This window comes from Temnothorax curvispinosus, unplaced genomic scaffold, assembly GCF_003070985.1.
Source record: "Temnothorax curvispinosus isolate PA1 unplaced genomic scaffold, ASM307098v1 QBEX01004246.1, whole genome shotgun sequence".
Classification (NCBI taxonomy): Eukaryota; Metazoa; Arthropoda; class Insecta; order Hymenoptera; family Formicidae; genus Temnothorax; species Temnothorax curvispinosus.
The window spans coordinates 252,099-275,627 of record NW_020214026.1 but is presented as its reverse complement, the minus strand read 5'-3'; the positions used below and the strand labels follow the sequence as shown (position 1 = coordinate 275,627).

Below are 23,529 nucleotides of genomic sequence, written 5' to 3'. Positions count from 1 at the left end.
TCTCTCTCTCTCTCTCTCTCTCTCTCTCTCTCTCTCTCTCTCTCAAAAAGTTTTCAGACCATATTATTAATTCTTAAATATGTCATTAATTTTTTAATTTTTAAAGATATTTTTCTCGAAAATTAAACCTCGTACATGTAAGAACTTTATTATGTAATTTTAATTTTTATCTTTTTTCAAAAAATTATTGATTGTATCAGGTCTATCTTGTACTAGAGTGCTATGCATTCAAAGTATCAAGTTAAAAGACTAAGAAATCAATTACACTTCATTATTGTTCAGGAAATATGTCTCGTGGTATTCTTTGGAGTCGAATACCTGGTTCGACTATGGAGCGCAGGCTGCAGATCGAAGTATATGGGCTGCTGTGGACGGCTGCGATTCATACGGAAACCGATTTGTATCATAGGTGAGTTTGTTTTCTCCTAACGGCAAGTCGCGACATGACTATAAAACGCGACACAGCCAAAATTAAGCTGATATTTGCATTGTCTGATCGATCGGCGCAAAATAGGATCGTGACAATCATCTCTTTGTTTCGGATCGCTTGCATAGGATCGTTTGTGACTGTCGCTATCGGCCAACTTTATAATATTAAGCTCTGATTCTAATAGCGAATCCATTTTGCTAAAATCAAGATTGCGAGCGTTTTGTATCGCAGCCATCGTTCTGTTGGACACGTTCTATAAACGAAACACATGCGAACAGTTCGCGGGGAAATTCCTTCCTTAATTGAAGACTCGCCTAAAATTGATTACCTGGCATCTATTTTGCAAACTTTGTAATTATCTACTTGATGGTAAATACGCGATTGGAAGCTTAACAGCGAAAACAAAAACCGAGCGTATTTTTTTTTCAAATATTATCTGACAACTAGATTACTGTTAAAATGATTAAATTTCAAAATTTCTACATGTATTGTATAACGTACGTGTTTAATTGCTCGCAGATTATGCAGAACAATTGTTAGAACAAGATTTTTACCATGTAAATTTCTCTGTACTCTAACAGTCGTGCGTATTCGTGTACATCTGCAATTTGAGTAAAGCAGTTGTATTTTCAAGCCGATTTTACGTGTTTATTGCAAACCGCGTGGTAAATAGTACTGACTAGATCTTCTATCTATGTTTTTTGATTATCCACGCATTCCTCTTCTCCAGAAGTTGTCTCAAATAATCGAGGACATGGGTTATTTCCCTGTATTCTCGATTATTAATATACTCTATTTCATTTCATTTTGTCCATAAAAGTAATGTAGGAAATGGAGCATTATTATTAACAGACCAGTCGGGGAAATGCAACTGGAATTACATCTATTCCGGCAATTTCGTAGCGCGCGGATGGAAAGAGAACTCTTTTTAATCGACAACAACGTGTGTGTGTGTGCATCGTCGACGAATTTTGTAGATAAATGGTAACGTCGAACGAGGCATTAATCGGATTACGCGCTTTGCTTTTATCGTCTGCAGCCGATTATATATACGTACTTAATCCACACCTTATACATACTTAATCAATATCCAAAAATATTTTTTTAATATACTTAGCGTTTAATATACGCGCGCGTGCGTGTATGTATTCTAATCGATGCGATGTGGGCAAATTACGTTCCGTTTATAACAACATGTATTACGTTCGAATCTATCGCGATTATATTTACTCTCTTGTATTGATCGCACTTGTCTCATTTCTTCTTTTAAGATTTAATCGTCGTAGTAGCGTCCATGGTAGTCCTGTCGGTAGGAAGCAACGGTCAGGTATTCGCCACTTCCGCCATCAGAGGCATTCGGTTTTTGCAAATTCTACGAATGCTTCATGTCGATCGTCAAGGCGGCACGTGGCGGCTTTTGGGTTCGGTGGTTTACATACATCGTCAGGTATATCGACCGATTGTACAAGAAATAGACTCTTTAGCAGTGATTTTAACCATCTCTAAGCAAGTGTATATCTGTGCACGCACCCGTGATGGGAATAACAATTTCTATATTTTTATATTTATAACATATACTAGAGTCCCTCTAATAAGAGAGACTAATAAGAGTCGCGACACGTAGCAGCAACTTTTGATTGGTTCGCATTTTCGGCAAAAGCACGAGAAACAGAAAGAGAAAGAGATATAAGAGAGAAAGAGAAAGCGATATGAGTGTATATCACTTGTATATCGATCGCTTTCTCTTTCTCTCTTATTTTGCCGAAACTCAAGATGTCGCGAATCTTATTAGAGGGACTCTAACATATACATTACATACATTTAGGAAATTTTGGTGTTAATAATTGCAAAATATATTTTTATTTTTCTTATTTAACAGGAGCTGATTACAACGCTGTACATTGGGTTCCTAGGCCTTATTTTCAGCAGCTATTTCGTATACCTTGCCGAGAAAGATGAAGTTGGACCCGACGGCAAGACGGATTTCTCGAGTTACGCCGATGCGCTTTGGTGGGGAGTGGTGAGTTTATCTCTAATTATTTTAACGAATTATATTCTCTAATTATTAATTATTAACACCGTTGATCATCCTTCGTCAAATTTGAATCATTTGTTATAATGTGTATTTATGTCCATGATAAAGATAAACAAAATATTTTTACATCTAGACAGATTTTGGAACTAATTCTTTCCAAATCATCACAAGTATTAAAAAAATACACAATTTAATAATTAGAGAATTTAAAAGTGGGAATAAAATGCAATAAATTAAATTAATTCTGTGAAAGAAAGCGGATACAACTTAAAAAACGGATACGGTAATTAATTGGCGATAACATCGAAAAATTATGAAAAAATTCAGTACGATAATGATCGCGGAAACAATCGATTCACAAATTATTGTGATAACAGTACGTATATTTCAACAAATATCGATAGGTACCGATGTTTGCATTGCATAAGTTTGCAGCATCGTTCACGCAGGCAGCACACAAATTACTTACATATTGGAGTGTAATATGTGCTAATTAATAGGTTCAACTAATTGTATTTCGTGAGTTAAACCCTTTATAGTAAAGTAAATGTCGACAGTTTGTACGGCAAAATTTTCCGGGCTAGACTCATTGTCAGTATCATTAGGAATGCGACGTTGTGCGTACAGAATAATTCCGTGCACATCAGGAGTATTTGATGCTTTTCGGTATTGCAGATCACAGTAACGACGATAGGTTACGGTGATACAGTCCCGCAAACATGGATGGGAAAAATAGTGGCCTCGTGTTTCAGTGTGTTCGCCATATCCTTTTTCGCACTTCCAGCTGTGAGTATGTTATCATAAAAAATATTCTTCCCCTTGTTTTGTAACATACAGAATATCTCTTACTTATTATTATAGTTATTTCCCCTATAGTTTGTAGATTCTTTAATTAATATATTGAATAAATTTTTCCTGAACAAAGATATTTACACGAAAACATAAGTCATTCATCATAAGTTTTCAACTTTCAATATTATAAAGAATGGATTATTTTAATATGCCATGCCATTCCAAAAATTGCAGTTTATTATTAACATCACTTCTTATTTTAGAAAAAAGAATTTTTTTAAATAAAAATTTTACGTTTTCGGAGAAATATACCATACAATAAATTCTTTTCTAAACGTTTTTATGAGAAATTAATATCAATATTTAAAAAAAAATGGAATTATATGCTCTTTTTACATAATTCGATTTCTCTAATTATTTTGCATATAAAAATATCAAACTAAAATAATAAAAAAAGCAAAAGCTTATAAGATAAGTTATATTTTATTCTGACATTTCGGTAAAAAAGATGTTAACTTTTTAGATTATTTTAATACTTTTATATACAGGGTAATAAGATTAAGCGATTCAATATAAAAAGGACATTTAATCACATTTTTAGAAAATGACATTTACAATGTGCTATTCCATTTTGTATATCTTTGTAATCAAACCTCAAATGAATTTTATCAAAATTTATTTAAACTCAAGTAATTATAAGAAATATAATCCACACACACACACACACACACACACACAAACATTTGTTTATTCCAAATCCCTAAATCTATTTTAAATCTATAATAATATTAACTAAATATTATCTCTATTTGTCTCTTTCTAAATTTTAATTGTCAAGAAAACTATTTTAGACTTATTTGTAACTCGTGAGCAAGTTCCATAACATTTTTGTAAGGGAAATATTGACCAAAGAATCCGGACTTGAATTTTTGTATTTGTGGTGGACCGTCTGTCCCTCGATAAGAAATCCAAACAATTAAGCGTGACTGTTATCATGCCTCGTAAGTGTTTTCCCATTTCTTTTACAGGGTATTCTAGGTTCTGGCTTCGCGCTAAAAGTACAGCAGAAGCAACGGCAGAAGCACTTTAATCGGCAAATACCAGCTGCCGCAATGTTGATACAGTGTCTGTGGAGGTGTTATGCCTCCGATAAGGCCATCAACAGTGTCGCTACGTGGAATATCTACATCAAGGACCCGGCGCCGGCTGGCCAACCCTCGACACCTCTGGGCAAGGTAACGTTTCCCGTTTGCGGGTTTAACGAAGACCGGAGCGCAGTAGCCGTTGACGTATTTAGCTGTTGACTGTTGATGTTCTTAGCTGCTTACACAATGTTTTTGGACGTTTTAACCGTGCCACGAGCGATTACTGTGCCGCGCTAATCCGTCGCGAATCTCGTAATCGTAATGAAAAACGTATCTCTTTCCCTTTCCTCCTCTCCCCCCTCCCGTGTAATTTTGTCTGCGATTCGGTCGATCCGAGGCGCAGCCGAGCACGCTAATGGATCTGGAATTACCCGTGATATCATATCCAAGTTAATTGCTACCAAGATCTCTCGTCTTTTACCTTTTACGCGATTGCATTTCCACGCGCGAGCGGATTGTCGACTAATACCGTCGAGTCGCAAGGGTTGACTTGGTCGTTGTGCTCTAAGCGGATTACGAGAAATCAAATTTGCCTGGTGTCGATCTATACCACTCAAATAAGTATGAAACAACTCAAAAAAATGATAGCACACGAGGCGATAAAATTATTCCTTAAAACTAATAACCAATAGGCTATAAATTATTGAATATTTCATTAAAAGTGAATATATAGCAAATATATTGGGCTTACGTTTCTCAAATCAAAATTTGATAAGTAAGCGAATGTCAATGCGATAGAGATCTTTTATATTCTTGATCAAAAATACGAAACTTCTTTAATTTGTTATAATTGGTATATATACGTTTTTAATTAATTTTAATTGATACAAGTAAATAATATATTTTAGTATTTATAAATTATCTTAAATATACTGAAATATACCAGGTTGTTAAGAAAATTAGATTATTATATTTACCAAATAAAATTAAAAATAAATATTTACCTTTACACAGTATAAGACCCAAGAGAACGCATAATGAGATTCGCGAGGGAGTTCCGCCGTATAATATTATTTTTCGATAATTATTTACACTCTAGTAAATCCTAGTATCGTGTAATAGCAATAATTATAACGGCCGTGTACTTTTATATTCTTATTTATCCGATGATAATTTGGCAGTGGATGGATGCAAGCGGAGAATGCGAATCTTTTGCTCGATGTTCTCAATGTGCCGTTATTTATTGCCGAAATCCAAACGATTTTGTTTTCTCCTCCATGTTGCTAGTCACATACGTGTGTTTATGCAATTAAATTGCGCTAGAGGCTTCTGTACATTATCCCCCCTTACATATGAGATAATGAAAGTTGCGCTTCCGTTTTTCGTTAGTTCAATTTGGTTTCATTATAGTTCGTAACGTAGACAATTCATTTTTAACGAAATTTTTGTTATTGGATTGGTTTTATCCTTTGAATATGTATATACCCCATAATTTTAATAGTATCGTTTATTAGTTGGAATGCTAAGCACATGAAATGTATGCAGATATCCATTAAGATATGTTACACATTTATGTTACATTTGTTTTTAAATGTAGTCTTTTTTAACATGAAATTATCGTCGTTCCATGAAATGCCAGTCAGCAAACTTTTTGCATTCGTATAGTCACGCATTCGGGCTTCATAACTTTATGTTTCTTTATTTTTTACAGTTACCATATATGTAAATTGCAAACGTTGTCGTTTAAATAATATTGACTGGCTCATCGTGTTACGTAGATACAAATTCCATGAAAAGTCAGTCAACGAATTTTATCAGTAGCGTTTCTATCTTCGTAATATTCCTTTTTTTTTTAATTAAATTTATATTTCAAACATTATCGCTTAAAAACTCCAATAGTTGTCATCCTCAAATAAATTGCTTTTGAACACGGATCAAATAACGTTGCCGGTATTTTTAGAATAGCGCTTGATTTTTCGGGGATGTGTTTGATTTCCATTTTGCTTGTGATTATTATCGTCGGTATATCTATTGTATTTTTGTATCCATGACCTTATATCAAGTATCCAAACGTCATAAAAATTGCTCGGTTAATGGGAAATGTATGTACAAAGTATACGTTTGAAACATATATTTTCATAACTATTACAGCGTCATTCTGATGTTAAATTCAAATCTTTAACAAGAAAGTTTGCAAAAAAATCGAACGAGATAAATTAGTCTATATATCGGCACATTTCGCGTACGCTTGATTTAATACGAAGCGGTCACATATTCGTAGGAACGGTATCTCCATTTTGCATCTGCTGCCAAAATGTTCAAACTCCATTTCTCTCAAAACCGCGCAGGTACCACGTAACACGCGCAAGCCCCGATTTTACAATATTTGAGATAGTAAGAGCGTTCAGTGATGATTTAACGATGATAAAATATATCTTAAATATATTTCAGTTGATTTGTGTAAAGAAGATGGTATGTAAATGGTTTATATTTATTTTCATTTGTACTGCTCTCTTTTGCATGTTTATTTTTTTCTAAACTTTTTATCACATTTCTTTACACGGATCTGTTACACGACGTAAAACGTCCTATCTTTTATATTATGTAAGTCGGGATCACTGTACTCACCGTGTCTGCTGAATGTAAAATATACGCATATTAAAAAATATATTCAACGCTATCACAAGAACCCTATTCTCTCGCCGCATGTTTAGTTGTGACGAAGATAGTCAATTTTAAGTCTGAGCCTTTGAACAATTATATCCACCGTAGTTACGTTTAACTCTCAGAATGTAACATGAATTTAACGAAACTGTTATTCAAATAATATTCAAAAATAACTCTTACTTTTCTTATCTTTATCAACAAATTATTTATTAAAGAATATTTTTACTTTATTTTCATTTGTTACATTACTCCGGACAGGATCACAAAAAAGTTTAGAATCAAAACTTTTTACCGTTTCTTTATGAGCAACAGCTGAAAAGGAACTGATGCGGCAATCCATCAAATCTCGTTGTTACTAAAAAAAAAAAAAAAAATGAGAAAATTGTGTTATGTCTCGATGAGGTTTAAATTTGCGCCGAGAGTATGGATCTGAATATTCGTCATTGCCGAAGATTTTCGGATTATCAAGCGAGAAAAGAAATAAGAATAACTTTTATGAAACCATTACGCCCTTTTAACTGCAATATTACACGATCTTTTATTTATTCGAGACATTTCCTTTTGCTCGATGTTTCCTTTTTAATGTCGAAACTACAAATACCAACTAAGACGAACAAGATACTACTGAATTTTTCGTTTTTTCCTTTTTTTAACGAACGAAATGATCTATCTGTGCGTTCGTACAAGTTATTTCTTTTCGAACGAACGAAGCTTTGCGTAAGCTTCTTAAAGCTTGCTTATAAACAGTATAACAGTATCGTCTATTTGATCATGTTTGCGTCTTTATTATATTTCTAGCTTATATATTCTTGCACTCTATGTATTCTTTCTCTCTAAAGATAGCGATTAGTGTCACGTGATGTAAAAGCAACTTTATCTTACTTAGAGATATTTTGTAGCATGCATGAGCCTGAATTACATACAACGTTTCTAGCTGTATAATGTATGTGTGTACGTCTACACGTTACTCCTTGTCTCCGCATCTTATTGTTAGCCTTCAGGAGGACTTGAAATCTCGCTCGCAAATTCGTGACACAAAAATGGGAATTTACGTCGGTCGTGCGGCTTGACAATTCTCTCTCTGTACGAAAGATGTACGGTATTAAAACAAAGATCTTGGAAGGTCAAGAGACGCTTAAAATTCTTTTAACGTCAAGAAAATAATAAATTTTAGAATGTTTACACAAATATATTTTAAAAAGAACACATTTTCCCCTGAGTAAAATGTGCATTTTGTCCGGGTAAAACATTTTCATTTATACTATTAGCATAGTTTGACCGAGGAACGTCTTGTGTTTACAAAGTAAAGTCCCAAGAACGAAAGAAGAAGTTTGATGTGCACTTTGTGTGTAACATGCTCGATATATCTATACCTCTGGGAATTTCACGATGTGTAGATCATATCGACTCGTTTTCGCATTGAGAGGATGCTATAAACGACGTCATCTCGCGATCAACGTAATTTCTCGCAGAAAGTTTTCGTTCCGAACGTCCCGCGGGAGAGATCGTTGCTTTTGCATCATGTCTTCCGAATGATGTCGATGATGACGACGATGATGGGCTCATCGTTTTAAGAGAGATAGAAAGAGAGAGCGAGAGAAAGAGAGAGAAAGAAAGAGAGAGTGAGAGAGAGAGAAAGGGGCCGAATGTCTGGCCAGTAGGGATAGTGCATGTTGTGTTCGATGTGTGTTGTAATGGGAGGGCACCGGGGGTTCAGTCTCTGATGATCCAGGTGGCAAAGAAGGCGAGTGTGCTGAAGAGGCGGAAGTCACGGAACCGGATGGACGTCCAGCAGCAACAACAATCGGCCCTGCCGCCCGTTACGATATCGGGCGGTATATCGGCCGGTGCCGGGACCGGCCAGAACGACAATCAGCGTCTCGAGAACGAGGGGGACGTAGTTTTTTATATGGAGGAGCCCAAGGTGGGCACGCCGAATCGCGCCAGACGCGACAATCGGTGAGTGATAAGATATTTGTACGTTTAATCAGAATAAAGATAGAGAGATAGAGAGAGAGATGTGTTGGGATATTATTTTATGATTATACTGGGAACAATCAAATATACAAATCCGTAATTGTATAAGGATGTCACTTCTCGCATAGTATGTTTAACAGATGCTTTGACTAATTTAGAGTCGATTTTTCTTTAGCAAAAATTATTCGTTAAAGTTGAGCTTATAAAAAGTTTTCTTCTTTAATTTAGTAGCTCAACATTTCGTTAACAAAAAATCAACTCCAAATTAAAAAAAAAATTTGTGAAGAAATATAAGAGAAGTGAGACCTAACCTACATTTGTGACACAACCTCGGACACAACTAAAAATAAAATAATTTCCAGAAAAATAAATAAGAAATAGAAAAATTTTTACGCGTAATAAAATTAAAATAATTTGTGCATAAAGTTAATATATACATATGGTATATTGCTGCCTGTCAAATATTGTCGGTGGAGAAAATTATAATATCCAAAATAACTTCGAAGAAAATTATTCCAATCCAATCAGCCTCGTTCGCGTTACATTGCACTACAATGTATTAATTTCGTGTACAAAGTTCGGATCGTAATAGCGCGATGAGGAGTTTTACATCGTCACCTTTAACGAACGAATCTCTGCCCATTTCTTCGAGTGGAAGATTCGCCTTTCAGCTCGATAAATGCGACGGTGAGGACACGAAACTCTGGTACCATGAAATTGGCGAGTTTATTTTTGAGTGCCCGTCGAATGGCATCGAGTAAAAAGTTTATCGAGCTGTCCCGGTGACTGCCCAAATGCGGTGTGCGAGTAATTGCTTCTCAAAGAGGATACATTCGTTGATACGTCGGAGATTTTTTATTATACAATTATCGTTTGAAACTTACGTAAAATTTTTCAAGTGACGCATCATTTCAATCGAACAGCATTAAAACAGTTAATCTTTCCTAAAAATCGCTTGCTTGTTTCTTCGATAATTTAAAAACTAATTGATCTTCCGCTAAAATCAATATTTATTTGGATACTAACGGCTTTAGCAGAAATTATTACAAATCTAATATATAATTAAATTTCGAGCAAAATAAAATTTGCTTTGGTTTGTTTTATACATTACGTTTCAATACGTATCATGCTACCTTCGATATGTTGAAAATTTTAATCTACACCATACTCGCAATATAAACGATTCAATGCTAGTATAGATCATTCAGAAATAAAGTGAAAATTTGCGATTCTTCATATTCACAGATTATATGTAGGTAAATATCACTTTGTATATTAATATACAAATATGTGTGTTTGCATATCATTAGTTGTGTTGACATCAATGTTCGAGAATTAATTGAAGATATCAGATTAAAAATTTATCTCGCGAATTTTCAAATAACACTGACAATAACGGTAATTTAACGAGACATATTACCGACATATTACATATCAATATCATTTGATATCTTCCATCAGTTTTCGAGCGCATCAATTATCAATGTGTTTGAAAGTTGATGGAAGGTATCACAGATGGTATTCATACATAATTTGTCCATGAAGCATCACAAATTTCGGAAACATATCAATTGACGATCTGTTGAAGAAACAATTGAAACTATTGACTGCTACATTATCTGTCCTATTAACTTATTATTATCTAAATTAAACGTAACTAGAAACTCTTGCGCACATAAGATCTTGATAAATCGCAATATATTGCGTAAAACAAAGTGTTTTCTGTAATCTGCATTTGATCGATTCGAGTTCGGAATTTATACCGTGCCTGCGGTACCGTTTTAATGATGTACATCTTCGAAACAGAATGTAAATTCTTGGTTTAGATATTTCTTATTTGTGCTGACATAGTCTCTCCCAACGATATTTCTCTCTGTTGTCAAGGGATGCATATTTAGTAAATTGCTCTGGAAAAAGACTCTCAGAAGTCATGCGCTGCGTAGAAGCCGAAAGTTCTGATACCAGGTGCATTAAGCATCGAAAGTGCCATAATAATCACTAGACACATTTAATAATAATTTCGAGGAGAATGCGTCATGATAAATATTAAAAATTAATTATTTAATATATTTGTCAAGCAATGTATTTTCGGAAAGTTGTAATATTGCGAGCGCTGTGTGCGTGATTAATGTAAGACTTCGGTAAAGTTCACAATTTAAATATGTGATCGTTGTTATATTGAAGTGATTCTTATGAAATCGTACAAGCGACGATTTACAAAAGTTACCCTGACAGACATACGTCAGCATCTGCCTAAAGAGAGTCTTCTCTGGAGCAATCTCGTCATATCAAAAGAACGAGATCCGCGAGCCCGTGGTTTGATTAGCGTGTTTCCGGTTGGCAGGGGAAGCCTCTTCACCTCGCAGACTAGCTCGGTGACGGAGGCAACTAGTGACGAAATTGACATCGATATCGAAGAACCGCAGAGAGTAACTATGTAAGTATCCATTGATTTCTGATTTTATTATCAAGTCCTGTCATATCTGTCAATGCGCACTTATTACGACAGAAATTGCGTTAAGAAGTCATTAATCATTAAGAGTGAAACTTTAATAAGAGCATGCTGTATTCACATAAAAACAAAAGGAACATGGGGTCTGAAAATTATTTGTTTCTGGATTATATAGTAAATGTTACATTGCCTACAGCATACACGTGCTAGTTATAACGTTTTCGAGCGCATTCATCATTCATTCCGATACATATTTTAGCAGATTTAGAAAATACAAAAGAAATACACATCAAAAATCTCATTTATGAGTCTATTTAAAAAATATAGCAATTGATATACTTGTTGTGGCACATTATAGCGAATTTAAAACTCCACTATCAGATATACAAGAGAAATCTAAGATTTTTTTAATATAACATTGGCAATGGACAAACATGCTTAAGTGCGTATTGAAAAACAAACAATTGACTAATTATAAATTATTTATTATCTATATAAATGTTTTACTATAAATTAAGGTAACAGTTCAATAAACGAAACCTCATAATCCGAAAAATTCCGTTAATCTTCGGAACAATAATTAATTATTAAAGCCTCTTTGTTTATTTGATTAAGTGGAACACGTTGCAAAAGTTTGGCAACATCTTTATTACACGCCCTACGTCCTACGTGTGTTAAGATACATATTAATCCAAACGACGCGGAAATGTACGATTTGTTTGGTAACTTCTGAAGCAACTCTCGAATCCATTGCCGTCTTCGTGGTAGTCGATCGTCAAGTTATTAAACGCCCGTTTCGCGTGTACATCGAGTTAGATCGCGCCGACCGAAATCAGAGTATAGGAAACCGAGGAATATATATCTCCATGCAAATTACTTCTACTTTGTATGCGGAATCGATAACACAGCGAGGAATTTTCCTGTACCTCGTGCATACTCCGTATCATAATATACGGATAAATATTGCACACAGATCGTTACGCGCGCATCAGCGCGGACTCCGTTACAAGTAGAATAGAATATGCCTTTATTCCTCAACGAAATTTAATTTTGCCAAAATCCTGTAAGTTCCCTTCATGCATCCACTCGAACTACTAAGGCTCGAATTCCGGTCCTTTGAAAGGAGAACCGAACATACGTGAGCTCGGTCTGTAATATCGTCGAAGAAAGTTGCTTGCAACTTGGTGATGTGATCTGCAGCCGCGTAATCTGATCGTCATTTTCATCGCACTTCTGCATTTACATTCGCGCATTTTTCAATTTTTATCATCTATTATCAATCACTTCCAACTGAAAGATAGCCAAGTGAGAAATAAAAATAGAGGGTATTGAATATTACCTAAAGTGCGTATATACACGTATATTTTTCACTTTAGTACACTATTGAATACGAATATTCGCGCGAAGAAGTATTTAAATTACAGTCCATTTCAAGACCGTCTGCATTTATATTTATTGCATGCATATATATATTACATTTTTATATATAGAATAGGTTTTTGCAAGATAATTTTAATTAACGCTTTTAAACAGACTTTCGATGAAATCTTCGTTAAGGAAATATCTATTCTATGGAATATTTTATACCAGATTTTTATAAACGAATATAAATGTACTTTAAACGCTGAGAATGTTTGGTATATTTAGCACATTCTTGACCTTTGAATTTGATAGTTTAATAATTCAATTCAATACACATCTGGCCATTATGTGTATATTTGAATCGGACCGGTGCAATCTATCTACGTTTCAATGTAGCGGAGCAACATTTTCTGATATATAATAAAATCTGCTCTACTTCCATTCGTTAAGTATTAACAGCATCTTTGAAATAATTAGACACCGGAATCATATATATGTGCGTGTGCGTGTGTGTGTGTGTGTAATCGGAATCCCTCAGGCTAAAAATATTTTTTTATATTTTAATTGCACGTCGCATTCAAGTCCGTAAAAGAGAGGCGATGAGGGTTGAGGGAGGGAGGCCTTTCGGCGGCATCATTGACATTTCGAAGAGAGTCGGTTCTGCGGGCGCGAATGGAACGCACGATATTCCGCACAAAAGGCCCTTTTCGTACATTCGCACGGGCTCGTGACTCTCGTGAGTGCTTTTTCTACCGCGCCATTACTTCGCGCCTGTACGAATGACCCAGATTTCGCGGCGTCGAACGAATGTGCTCGCCTCGGCCGTTTACGTATACGCTCGAAACTTGTAGGTACATAAAGACACACTTGCCAGATTTTTCCCTTCCAGCTTCACTCAACCCCTTTCGTTCTCGGTTCACCTACTTCCGCCTGAAGCTTTATACTCGCCATTGCAACTAGAGAGCATCTCGTTTGGGTATCTTTCAGCTATTCATCATCGACTACATCCGCTCGATTTTGTTTAAAAACATCATTTTATGCGTCTCGCTACGTGAAATCAGATCCTTCAGTCTCTTTTCCCTCTTCTTGCTTTCATTCCCGTCTTTTTCATCCTATTATTTGCTGTATTTTTGTTTTTTATTGTTCGGTTATTGTACGAGTTACACTGAATATGTTCTTACTTTTTATTTAATAACATTTAGTATAGTAAATTTTCGTGATTTTTATTTGCCTGTTACCTATTCTTTTTCATTAGTTTAGAAACAAGAATAATATAATTTTATTTTATATTTGATTTTTTATCTCAATAGGATTAAATATAAGAGCACAAGAGTTTTTGCGTTTTGTGACGTTAATCCTACTCGGGTGCCATGGTTTCTTTTACAACATATTTTACTCGCGCGGACGAGATATATTACATATATGTCAATTTTCATTGTGTTCTTTGATGTTTTTGAATTAAAAAAATAAAAATTGATAATATTTTTTATAATACATTCTCCAAATAAAGATAAATGCAAAAGTTGTCTTTGAAACATGAAGTAATATATTTGCATGCACTAAATATAGTAATATATGTAAGTAGTATAATATATATGAAATTATTCAAAGATGAAGTGATTTATATCTCAAATCTTATTTATATTTCAAAGTAAAATAAAGCCATCTATTTATCTGTCTATTTATTACTGACTTTTCTTAGTAACGATCAAATGTTCTATCATGACGCTTCATAAATGCTTCTCACAACGTTTTGCCATTGTATAAAGCACTCTCTCTCCCATTTACACTTATGACAAAAGCATCTGTGAAGGAGCTAAGCGTTCTCGGAGACGTAAATACCTGAAGAATGGACGCTCTTCTCAAGAGCATATTCTCCCGCTCTCTTCGGTGAAGCGCCGCGCTGCGCCGTGGGAACGAGCTGTCGAGAGCCAAGGGATGACTCGCGCAAAGTCGAGAGAGAAGAAAACCAATATTTTGGTCAATATACGTGTGATAGCTTGTGATCCGAGTAATAGTGCGTTTGACACAAATCAATTTTCCAACTCGTATAACAATTATTTCGCGCGCTACGGATTACGAAAAGGATATAGACGTTACGTCGTTACTTTATCTCGAAAACAAACTTATTTATTTCCGAGGTAGGTACATGGTTATCCTAATATATAGAGACTGTTAAAACGTTAGCGCCTTTAGAAGTAGCTTTGAACGTAGGATACTTGATACAATTTACGTTAACGGGATTCAGCGTTGCACTTTACCGGTTATTTCTAACGATGAAAGGGAAACGAGGTGTATCAAGTTGCGTCTTGCCTCTTGCCACGACGTGATCGACTAAGAAAATTAAGTTAGCGAAGATTGCAACTCGAGGAGGAATCAATTTCTCTCCTCAATTAAATCGAGAGAATTTGAACCACTACAACAAAGTAGCTCGCGATCGGAAGTTGTCAAAATGTTGTCAAAATGATATTTCAATTACGATAAAGCTTTCGCTCCGGAGCATATTTTTATCTTTAATGATATTTTACAATTACACATAAAACAAAAAGAGAAAGATGAGTAATGTATCCTTTCTCTGTTGCAATTTACCAGTCTGAATTTCGCCTTTTCTCTCTTTTTAGGTTGACAGAGGCGCACCGGAACGCTATTCGGGCGATTAGGAAGATCAAGTACTTTGTGGCTCGCAGAAAGTTTCAACAGGCTCGGAAACCGTACGACGTCCGTGACGTCATCGAGCAATACAGCCAAGGTCACCTAAATATGATGGTGCGGATTAAGGTGAGTTGATCTTCCATCCGGAGTATACCTACATCTACCACTTTGAAGAGACAGCCGGTTATTTTAGAGAACATCGTCTCTGTAACAGCGTTCGCGAGACGAATCGCGGCGGCTCTCGACAAATGATACCAAATCATTTGTCGTATATGATGAGTTAATGACACGCGATAGGATAAATCTGTCCCCCGGCCGTGTAATAAGCAGTAATTGCTCTTATTTGACAGATTACTGAGCGATCCACCAATAGCGGCAATAGCGAATCCCGGTCCCGTGTTTAATCGACCGTGCGCGATCGTCAAAGATTAGTCCGACACGCAATATCGAAGGGTATGTCGCGCCAAGTTCGTGTCGGTTCACAGGACAATGTAACCGTCGCTACACGGCGCAAAACAGCCGTCAGTTAATCGGGGAATGGTCGCGGCTCACATCTACACACATCTACGCTCATCAGGCGCCAAATCGATCGATCTCACATACGCGTGGGATCATTAATGCTTTAACACATGAATTTTCGGCGCTCATTCAGGCGGCGCTTTCGGTGACGCTTTATATGAGAAATGCATATACTCTGTATGTTCGTAAGAGTAAAAGGAAAGGTGGCAGGTACAAAATCAAAAGGCAAAATTACTTATCTTTTTATAATATAATAAAATAAGTTACGAAATTGTTTATTTTTGAAATAAAATAAATTTAAAATATCGTTTTTGCTCGTTTTCTGCCGTATTGTATTTTTCATAATGCTCGTTTTAAATAAATTTTTATGTATATTTTCTTCTCATATTTTGTATGCAATAATTTTAATGTGAAACTTTAAGCAAAAATACATTTGTGATTTGTAACAGTTCAGTATATTATGTACTATATTAACAATTTTATCCATTTATTTATAATATATTTATAACATATAATATATTATAATGTATAATATATTCATCAATTAATATTAAATTGCATTAAATAATGTTTGTCGCTGATATTCATTTGCGCCTGAACAATAGATCGATTTTTATCGTTCGATGATTGCTGCGGGAAGAATGACGACGCGACGTTAAAAAGCAAGCAAAGACAAAACGTCAATCACAGTAAACTCAACTTCTGTGAGTACACTGTCTTTTGTTTGCCGAAGAAGCTTCGGTACTTCGCGACAAGCGAATATAGGGTTCTATTATGTATCTAGGAGATCGATAACATCCTCGAGCTCGGAGTTTCACAGCGAGTCCTAATGACAAAATTTCAAACTGCTAACAACAAAACGAGAGCTCATTTACGTATTGCTTAATTATAACGCCGCGTAGATTCTAATCTCGTTATGTCTATTTTATATTGCAAGAATTACTATAATCTCGCGTATTCGCTCCGTTTTTAATCATAAAATTTTAATCATAAAATTGCACCATCAGGTTGCAGAAACGACTAAGAAACAAGAAGCTGAGGGACAATGATGTAAAGCGATATTAATTAACAATATAAAATCTTAACGGCGAATAAAGATTTCTCTTTTCATGTCTGCGCCGCTCGTCGACCATCGCGTTTTTCGGCGTAGTCTGGGTTATAGATTTACGAGTGGTTGATTGCACGTTCGATTTGTCCGCAGGAGTTGCAGAGGAGATTGGATCAGACCCTGGGTAAACCGGGGAGCTACCTGGCGGGAATCGACCGGGCAGGGAACGTGAAACCCATGACGATTGGCGCGCGTTTATACCGAGTGGAGCAGCAGGTGCGTCTTTCATTTTAATTACCGTAATGTTTCTTTTATGAATATGTAACTGTCCTAATTCCGTATAGCCTAGCATGTGTGTGAACCTATCTACGTATTTGCAGGAGAATGATACATAATTGAATAACCTACTTCCAAATCCATATTTTTCAAAAATTATATTTACAAGCTTTCCACAGCTTTTAGTATTTAAAAAAATGCAAATAATATGGTTCAAGAAAATACCAAGTCCCAAAGAAAAAAGAAATATATGTAGCTGTTTTGATGTTTCACACGAATTTGATCGCGGAAATATCGCGTGTCGCACTTTTTAAAAAATTTGAAATCAAAGCTGTAAAAAAAGAATAAAACCTTTTTTTAATGTAATTTTCCATACTATCGCTATAGCGGCATGCTAGAAAAGTTTTATTTCTTTAAAAATTAAGTATTATTATTAGAATTTTTAACCTTCAACAAAAATTCATTGTAAAGATTAGAAATAATAAGATTCTCATGATCAATATTGAATTTATTATATCAAGAAGCCGTTTTAATGAACACAGACAATTTATTGAACATTTGGTTCTGTCACATGATATTCGTTAATTTTGGACTCGTATTTCATAACTTGAAAACCTTTCATAATATAAATTTTTGGAAAAATTCAAAATTAAAAAAAAATTTTTGCTATTTCAGTTTTATCATATTGAAACAAATTATTAGATTTGAATTAGACGTGTATTCAGCGACTTAAAAAATCTCATTAAGAATCATTAAGAATCTCATTTGAATAAAGGACTGGAAAATATTCGATAAATTATCTATGTCTCTTATTGTTAGCTCAATAGCTTAATTGTCAATTTTTTTACTAGCAGACTCGATATTCAATCAAGAATATTAATCTTCATCTTTACAACTCTTTTTGAGAAATAAAAGTTCTAACGATATACCTGACTTTGTTAAAATAGAGTAAAACTTTTCTACACACAAACACATATCATAGCTGTAATAAAATAAAAAATGCTAAAATAGCTTATCTTCAACTTTAATATTAAATCGCTGAAAATTTTATCTAATAAATTTTTGAAGACCGGAATTATTTGCATTAAAAAGTACGGAAACTAATTAATCTTGTTCTAGAGTTTGTAAAAAAGCTCACGTATTTTTTGTTGAACCATGTAATATACATTTTTTAACACATATTTAAAAAAATGCAAAATAGCTCATTGATTTGCGATGAAATCACAATAGAATTATATTCATATTTGCATAATCTTTATCAAATTATTTTCTCGGATTTTTTCGTTCTCCTCCTTCCTTTACAGAAAATTTGCATGCACACAATGCAGATCCTTCTCTATTAATTATTCTTTCGACTCACAAATTTCCCTAAGCCAAAAGAAAAAATGCACAAAATGGCGAAGAGAATACGATTGGGATTATATTCGCGCGTTAACTATTATAATCCCCCGTACGAGAATAACTAATAATGAAATTAATTATTTAAAATATCATATAGTCTCATTGAAAGCATAAAATAGACGATTATAAAAATTATGCATATATTTTTAATTTATACTATTGGATTAGTTTTTGTATAAACAATTAAGCAAAATTTTTAGTACAAGTAGGTATCTATTATTTGGAAATCTGGAAGACACCTAAAATATTCAGAGAATCTTTTTATGTCTGAAGAAATCAGATTTTTCGAGGAAGTTTCTCGAGATAAGAAACTTTCCTTTTTGCGAAATTAAATTCTTCGAAAGTTTTATTTTTATTTTATTAAAGTACTATATTTTTAATAACAAAATGCTATATAAATTTTGATATTTTTACAAGTTTATAAATAATTTAAATGTAGAATTTTAGATAAGTTTTATTTTATTTAAATATTTATGAAAGTTCTTTATTTTGTTTTAAATTTAAAACGAGTAATTTTTTATTTTTTCTCATAATTGTGTATAGGAAAGAAGGAAGTAAAAAATGTTTTGTTTTAAATAATAATTAAATTAAAATCTATTTTAAGCGTGCATTTTAAAATGCTTTGATGTCTGAATAAAAATGCTTAGGAAATCAATTTAGGAATTTTCAAAAAATTTTTTTCCATTATGTATAATTTCGAATAGACACCTCGCATAAATCGAAGCGTAAGCTTTCTCTCGACAAGAATTTACGGTCGAGTGCATCGGTACGAAATTTTCTGTTTACAGCTGTCGGTGATGGATAAGAAGTTGGATCAATTGGTGCATGTGTTAAATGCATTAGCGCAGAAACAGCAAATACCTTTGCGTAGTATAGAGGACGATGTGTAACAGAAAGCCCCCGGCGAACTCGTGCAATCCGTTTTACAATCGCCCATGGTTCCACGGATCTTGCCTCGCGTTACTATAACCACAGTGACGCCAAATATGTTCAGCGAGAGCTCTTAATGTGGAAGATGGCACGCGCTCGATTGTGTTGTCCCGAGCATGTCCGGAAAGTACAAATATTATAGCGAATGCTATTCGACTCCATTCGACTCTCGAGAGAGCGCAATCGGAAGACGCTGGAAACCGTGTTCGGTGTCGAAGAGATCGGTATTGATATTGGCAATATAGGCGATCTTTGTAACTCCATTGTGGCCATTCTTATATCCTCGATCTTAAGAACGATATCTCCTTGAGAGGAATACGTTGTTTACTCGAGGCTGAGAGGAGTCCTCAAGTGTAAACGCAAACGACGAAGTCAAACGCACAGGATGGATAATCGAATCAACGATATCAGGCGAGGAGCCAGGGCATAGAAAGCATAGACCGCGGTTGCTGTACGCGCGAAATGATATTTCGTCAAACGAGGATGAAAATGTCACGAGGTAATCGCGCGGTTAACAAAGGAAGAGCGCGAAGAAATACATTATTCATTGACGGCGCGAGGGTTGATCCCGCCAAGATTGGTTTTGTCGTCAGGAAGAAAGAAAGTATCATCGACTCTGTTCCATCTTTTCAGTTCGCCGAAATGGATAAATGCCAATGGGAACATCACTTGGGCCAACTAGAAGTAATAAGAAGGAACAATAAGCAACAATGAACTTCCTAGAGCAGATTTTAATTATACTCATAGACTGCTGATCGTTCTGCCGGTCGGCTGATCGTTCGTGAGAAGCGGCGGAACCGTTTATCGGTCACAAAGCGATTCCAACGGTTCTGCAGGGTTTATGATTTCGAGTTGTGGTTCCGTTTTGTTTTCGATTCCCGACACGGAAGTCCCGCAAAAGTAGAACCCCAGTTCAGAACTGTCGCTCGCGGAGTGTTTCCAGTTTCCAGTTTCCAATTTCGATTTCGCGAGCGCGAGCTCTCTCGATTTATTTATATTTCGATTTAATTATTCGGCCTAGCACAAATATAGATATTTTGAGATAAGCTCGCTTGTCGAGCTCACATATTACGAATTCTCCATCTTCTTTTCCTTTTTTACGGCATTGCCCGATCGCACTTGCCTACAGCGCTTGTTCCTAAAGAGCAATACGTCTACGTAGAATTTAGATATTGCGTGCTGCTCCGTGCTGAATTCGCGATATGCAATATGTATGTACGTATCCATAATATTTAGTCTTCGATACACGCGTGAGAATGTTTTAACGAATTATAAGGAGATAAGGCGAAAGAGAAGTGTATATATATTCTTGTGGAGGCGTGTCACTCTCGCATATAAACAATATTACAATTTATATTTTGTACCTACATTATCTTATGGAACATTTTAAAATCGGAGATGCACCATTATAATCTTGAATCCCGCGCACGACTCGCAATGTTACAAAGCTCTTTTATTTAAGATCAAAACCGCGAACCGCAACGTGGCACGGAACTCTTAGACGAGCAATTTAACAATTTTTCGTTAAATTAGATTGATCGAACGACTTAAGAAAGAACGATCGAACGACTGATTGAACCGATAAGAAGGATAGCTGCAGTTCTTATAATTTTTCGACTGCCAAAACTAGATCTAAATGAGAGACAAGCAATACGACGTTAATAAGTTCAGATAGATGGATTCGCGTCGCCTCGTGACTTGCGGTTTTGCGTTGATCGATTAGCGGCCAGTCTTTCGCGGGCGGGAGAGTGTTCTTTATCAGGTGGAGATCTATCACACTTTATATATCTATCACCTCTTATTTATGTATTATTATGTACATATATACAGAGAGGATAGATTTAGCAACTTTCTCAAACCGAGCGGCTTCTAAGAATATTTTTAATCACACAGAGAGACATATATGTATACATATACATTATATACATACATATATATATATAGGTGTAGGGTCCAAAATTATACACATTTTACAAGACTTTCTCGTGAACCAAAACACCACACTTTACTGCTGCAATGGACGTGGTGCTTGATTCGAGCCGATCAATTCGTTGCATCAGTGGACTATACATATATCGCCGATGGAGCACACTTGATATTATATGCGTTGTGTCTACTTTGTTTTACGCGTGTGAACGAAGTTACAAAACTTGTCTCTACACTTATTTTTATATCATAATATTTTTTGTATCGTACCAGTTTTCTTCGTATTTTCCATGCTGAATATATACATATATACATATGTGTAAGATATATAAAAGTTTTACAAAATAATTTATTATTTATGTCGAATGCTCAATTGTTCTTGAATCAAGCACAACCTCTATCGATTATAATAAAATGATTGTCAAGAATCAATATTATAACGTTGAGAAAACAGAATTTAACAGTCATCTTCGGGGACAGATACCTTTTAAGAAATAAAGTGCTGCTATTAAATTTTTTCCTTTCTCGACCAAACGCGTTGCCGAGAAACTTCTAGTTTTCGATAAGAGAGCACATCAATGAATACTCAAGAAACCCTCCGATTTTGATAATAATCAGCCGTCGAATAATCAGCACACTCTTGACAGTTTTGACAATTTTACACGGCGCTCCGTGCAGTCCGACCACTTTTTATTAAATCTCGCGATGCTTGACTATCAGTTTATTATAAGTGTGTATCTCATCGAAATATGTGAAGAAAGTGCACTGGAAAAAGTAAGCAAAATACTCTATGAAACACGCTTTAGCCTATACGTGCGTACGAGCACACACTCTATGGTGCCTCTCACTTAATTTACTCCACTTTAATACGATCGAGTAATAAAACTTACGATAACATATAGATCATAAATGATTATATAGATAATGGTAATGCAACTTATAGCTCTTGCGATACGTGATGACGTGGCGCGGCGCGGCGCGACGAATAATTTTTCATTTTTTTTGACAATTGTCACTTGTCACTTGTCACATGTCGATAGTTTTAATTTCGTCATCTTCGAGCTTCTCAAGTTCACCTTTTTGAGCGACTTAAATAGATAATGGGAAATTCTTTGCACAGCGCCCGCGTAAAGAGACCCGACGAACATCGGTGAGAAAGAACACGTGCTCGATAAACGAAATTTAGGTACTATACAATTATGAGTAGATAGAGATGGTTATCATTATAGAAGTAGAGACAATCAATAAACGTCATTAACGTGGCGCTATATGAAAATCAAATTTCCTTTCGCGACCTACCAAATGACATTCTCGATGTAAACGATTTAGTCAACGAAGTACGTAAAATAAGTTAATGAATTCCGTTTATAGGTATGTAGAGATAAAAGATATTCAGTGACCTCGCGCTTTAAGCACATCGTTATTTCGTTGTATACATAAATTATTATTCCGATAATTATTGTATCGGTTCGTTATTGTTCATATAACTGGAGAAAAGGTGATCTCATACGATGTATAAATCGAAAATGTTAAAAGAATTTTTAATAAAATTCTATTGCATATTTTAGATTTATTTTTGTTTGCGGAATGACTTCTCTTTCCCAGTTGTATCAGCAATAACTATCTAATTATTTTGTGTCAAATATATTTTTTGTTAAAGAAGCTCAAATATATTATATTAATTAAGAACTTTATTTTTTATTCTATAAATTGGAGAAAAATGTTAGATTTTTAATTTATGAAGGCTATTAAAGTTTCTGCCTTAAAAAAAAAAAATATCTGCGATTTGTCTAAAGATGGTTAAATTATGATTGGCCAAAAACGTTAATTACTCTTCTTCGAGAATCATAATTAATTATTGAAAAAAATTGAAAAGAATTATATAATTGTAGATACGCGAATATGTAGATATCTAATATTATATCACAAAATACTCCCTTAAAGGATCTCAAAATGCAAGTAGTGTTCGTGAATCGG

The 23,529-nt window shown here is 34.9% G+C and overlaps 1 protein-coding gene across 10 annotated transcripts in view; it reads left to right on the top strand.

The window, feature by feature from the left end:
• LOC112453319 (potassium voltage-gated channel subfamily KQT member 1) overlaps positions 1-23,233 on the top strand; it is a 75,313-nt gene extending 52,080 nt beyond the window's left edge. For 4 of the 10 annotated variants that reach the window (XM_025014020.1, XM_025014019.1, XM_025014013.1 and 1 more), the window contains 11 exons: positions 283-409; positions 1,702-1,877; positions 2,310-2,450; positions 3,141-3,251; positions 4,286-4,492; positions 6,794-6,814; positions 8,727-8,968; positions 11,313-11,423; positions 15,422-15,578; positions 17,173-17,295; positions 19,485-23,233. In XM_025014020.1, coding sequence (XP_024869788.1) covers positions 283-409; positions 1,702-1,877; positions 2,310-2,450; positions 3,141-3,251; positions 4,286-4,492; positions 6,794-6,814; positions 8,727-8,968; positions 11,313-11,423; positions 15,422-15,578; positions 17,173-17,295; positions 19,485-19,586 — 1,518 coding nt within the window. In that variant the 3' untranslated portion in view covers positions 19,587-23,233. The remainder of the gene's footprint in view (positions 1-282; positions 410-1,701; positions 1,878-2,309; positions 2,451-3,140; positions 3,252-4,285; positions 4,493-6,793; positions 6,815-8,726; positions 8,969-11,312; positions 11,424-15,421; positions 15,579-17,172; positions 17,296-19,484) is intronic. The other 6 variants (XM_025014021.1, XM_025014018.1, XM_025014014.1 and 3 more) reach the window with 5 other exon arrangements.
• Positions 23,234-23,529: the final 296 nt, after the last annotated feature.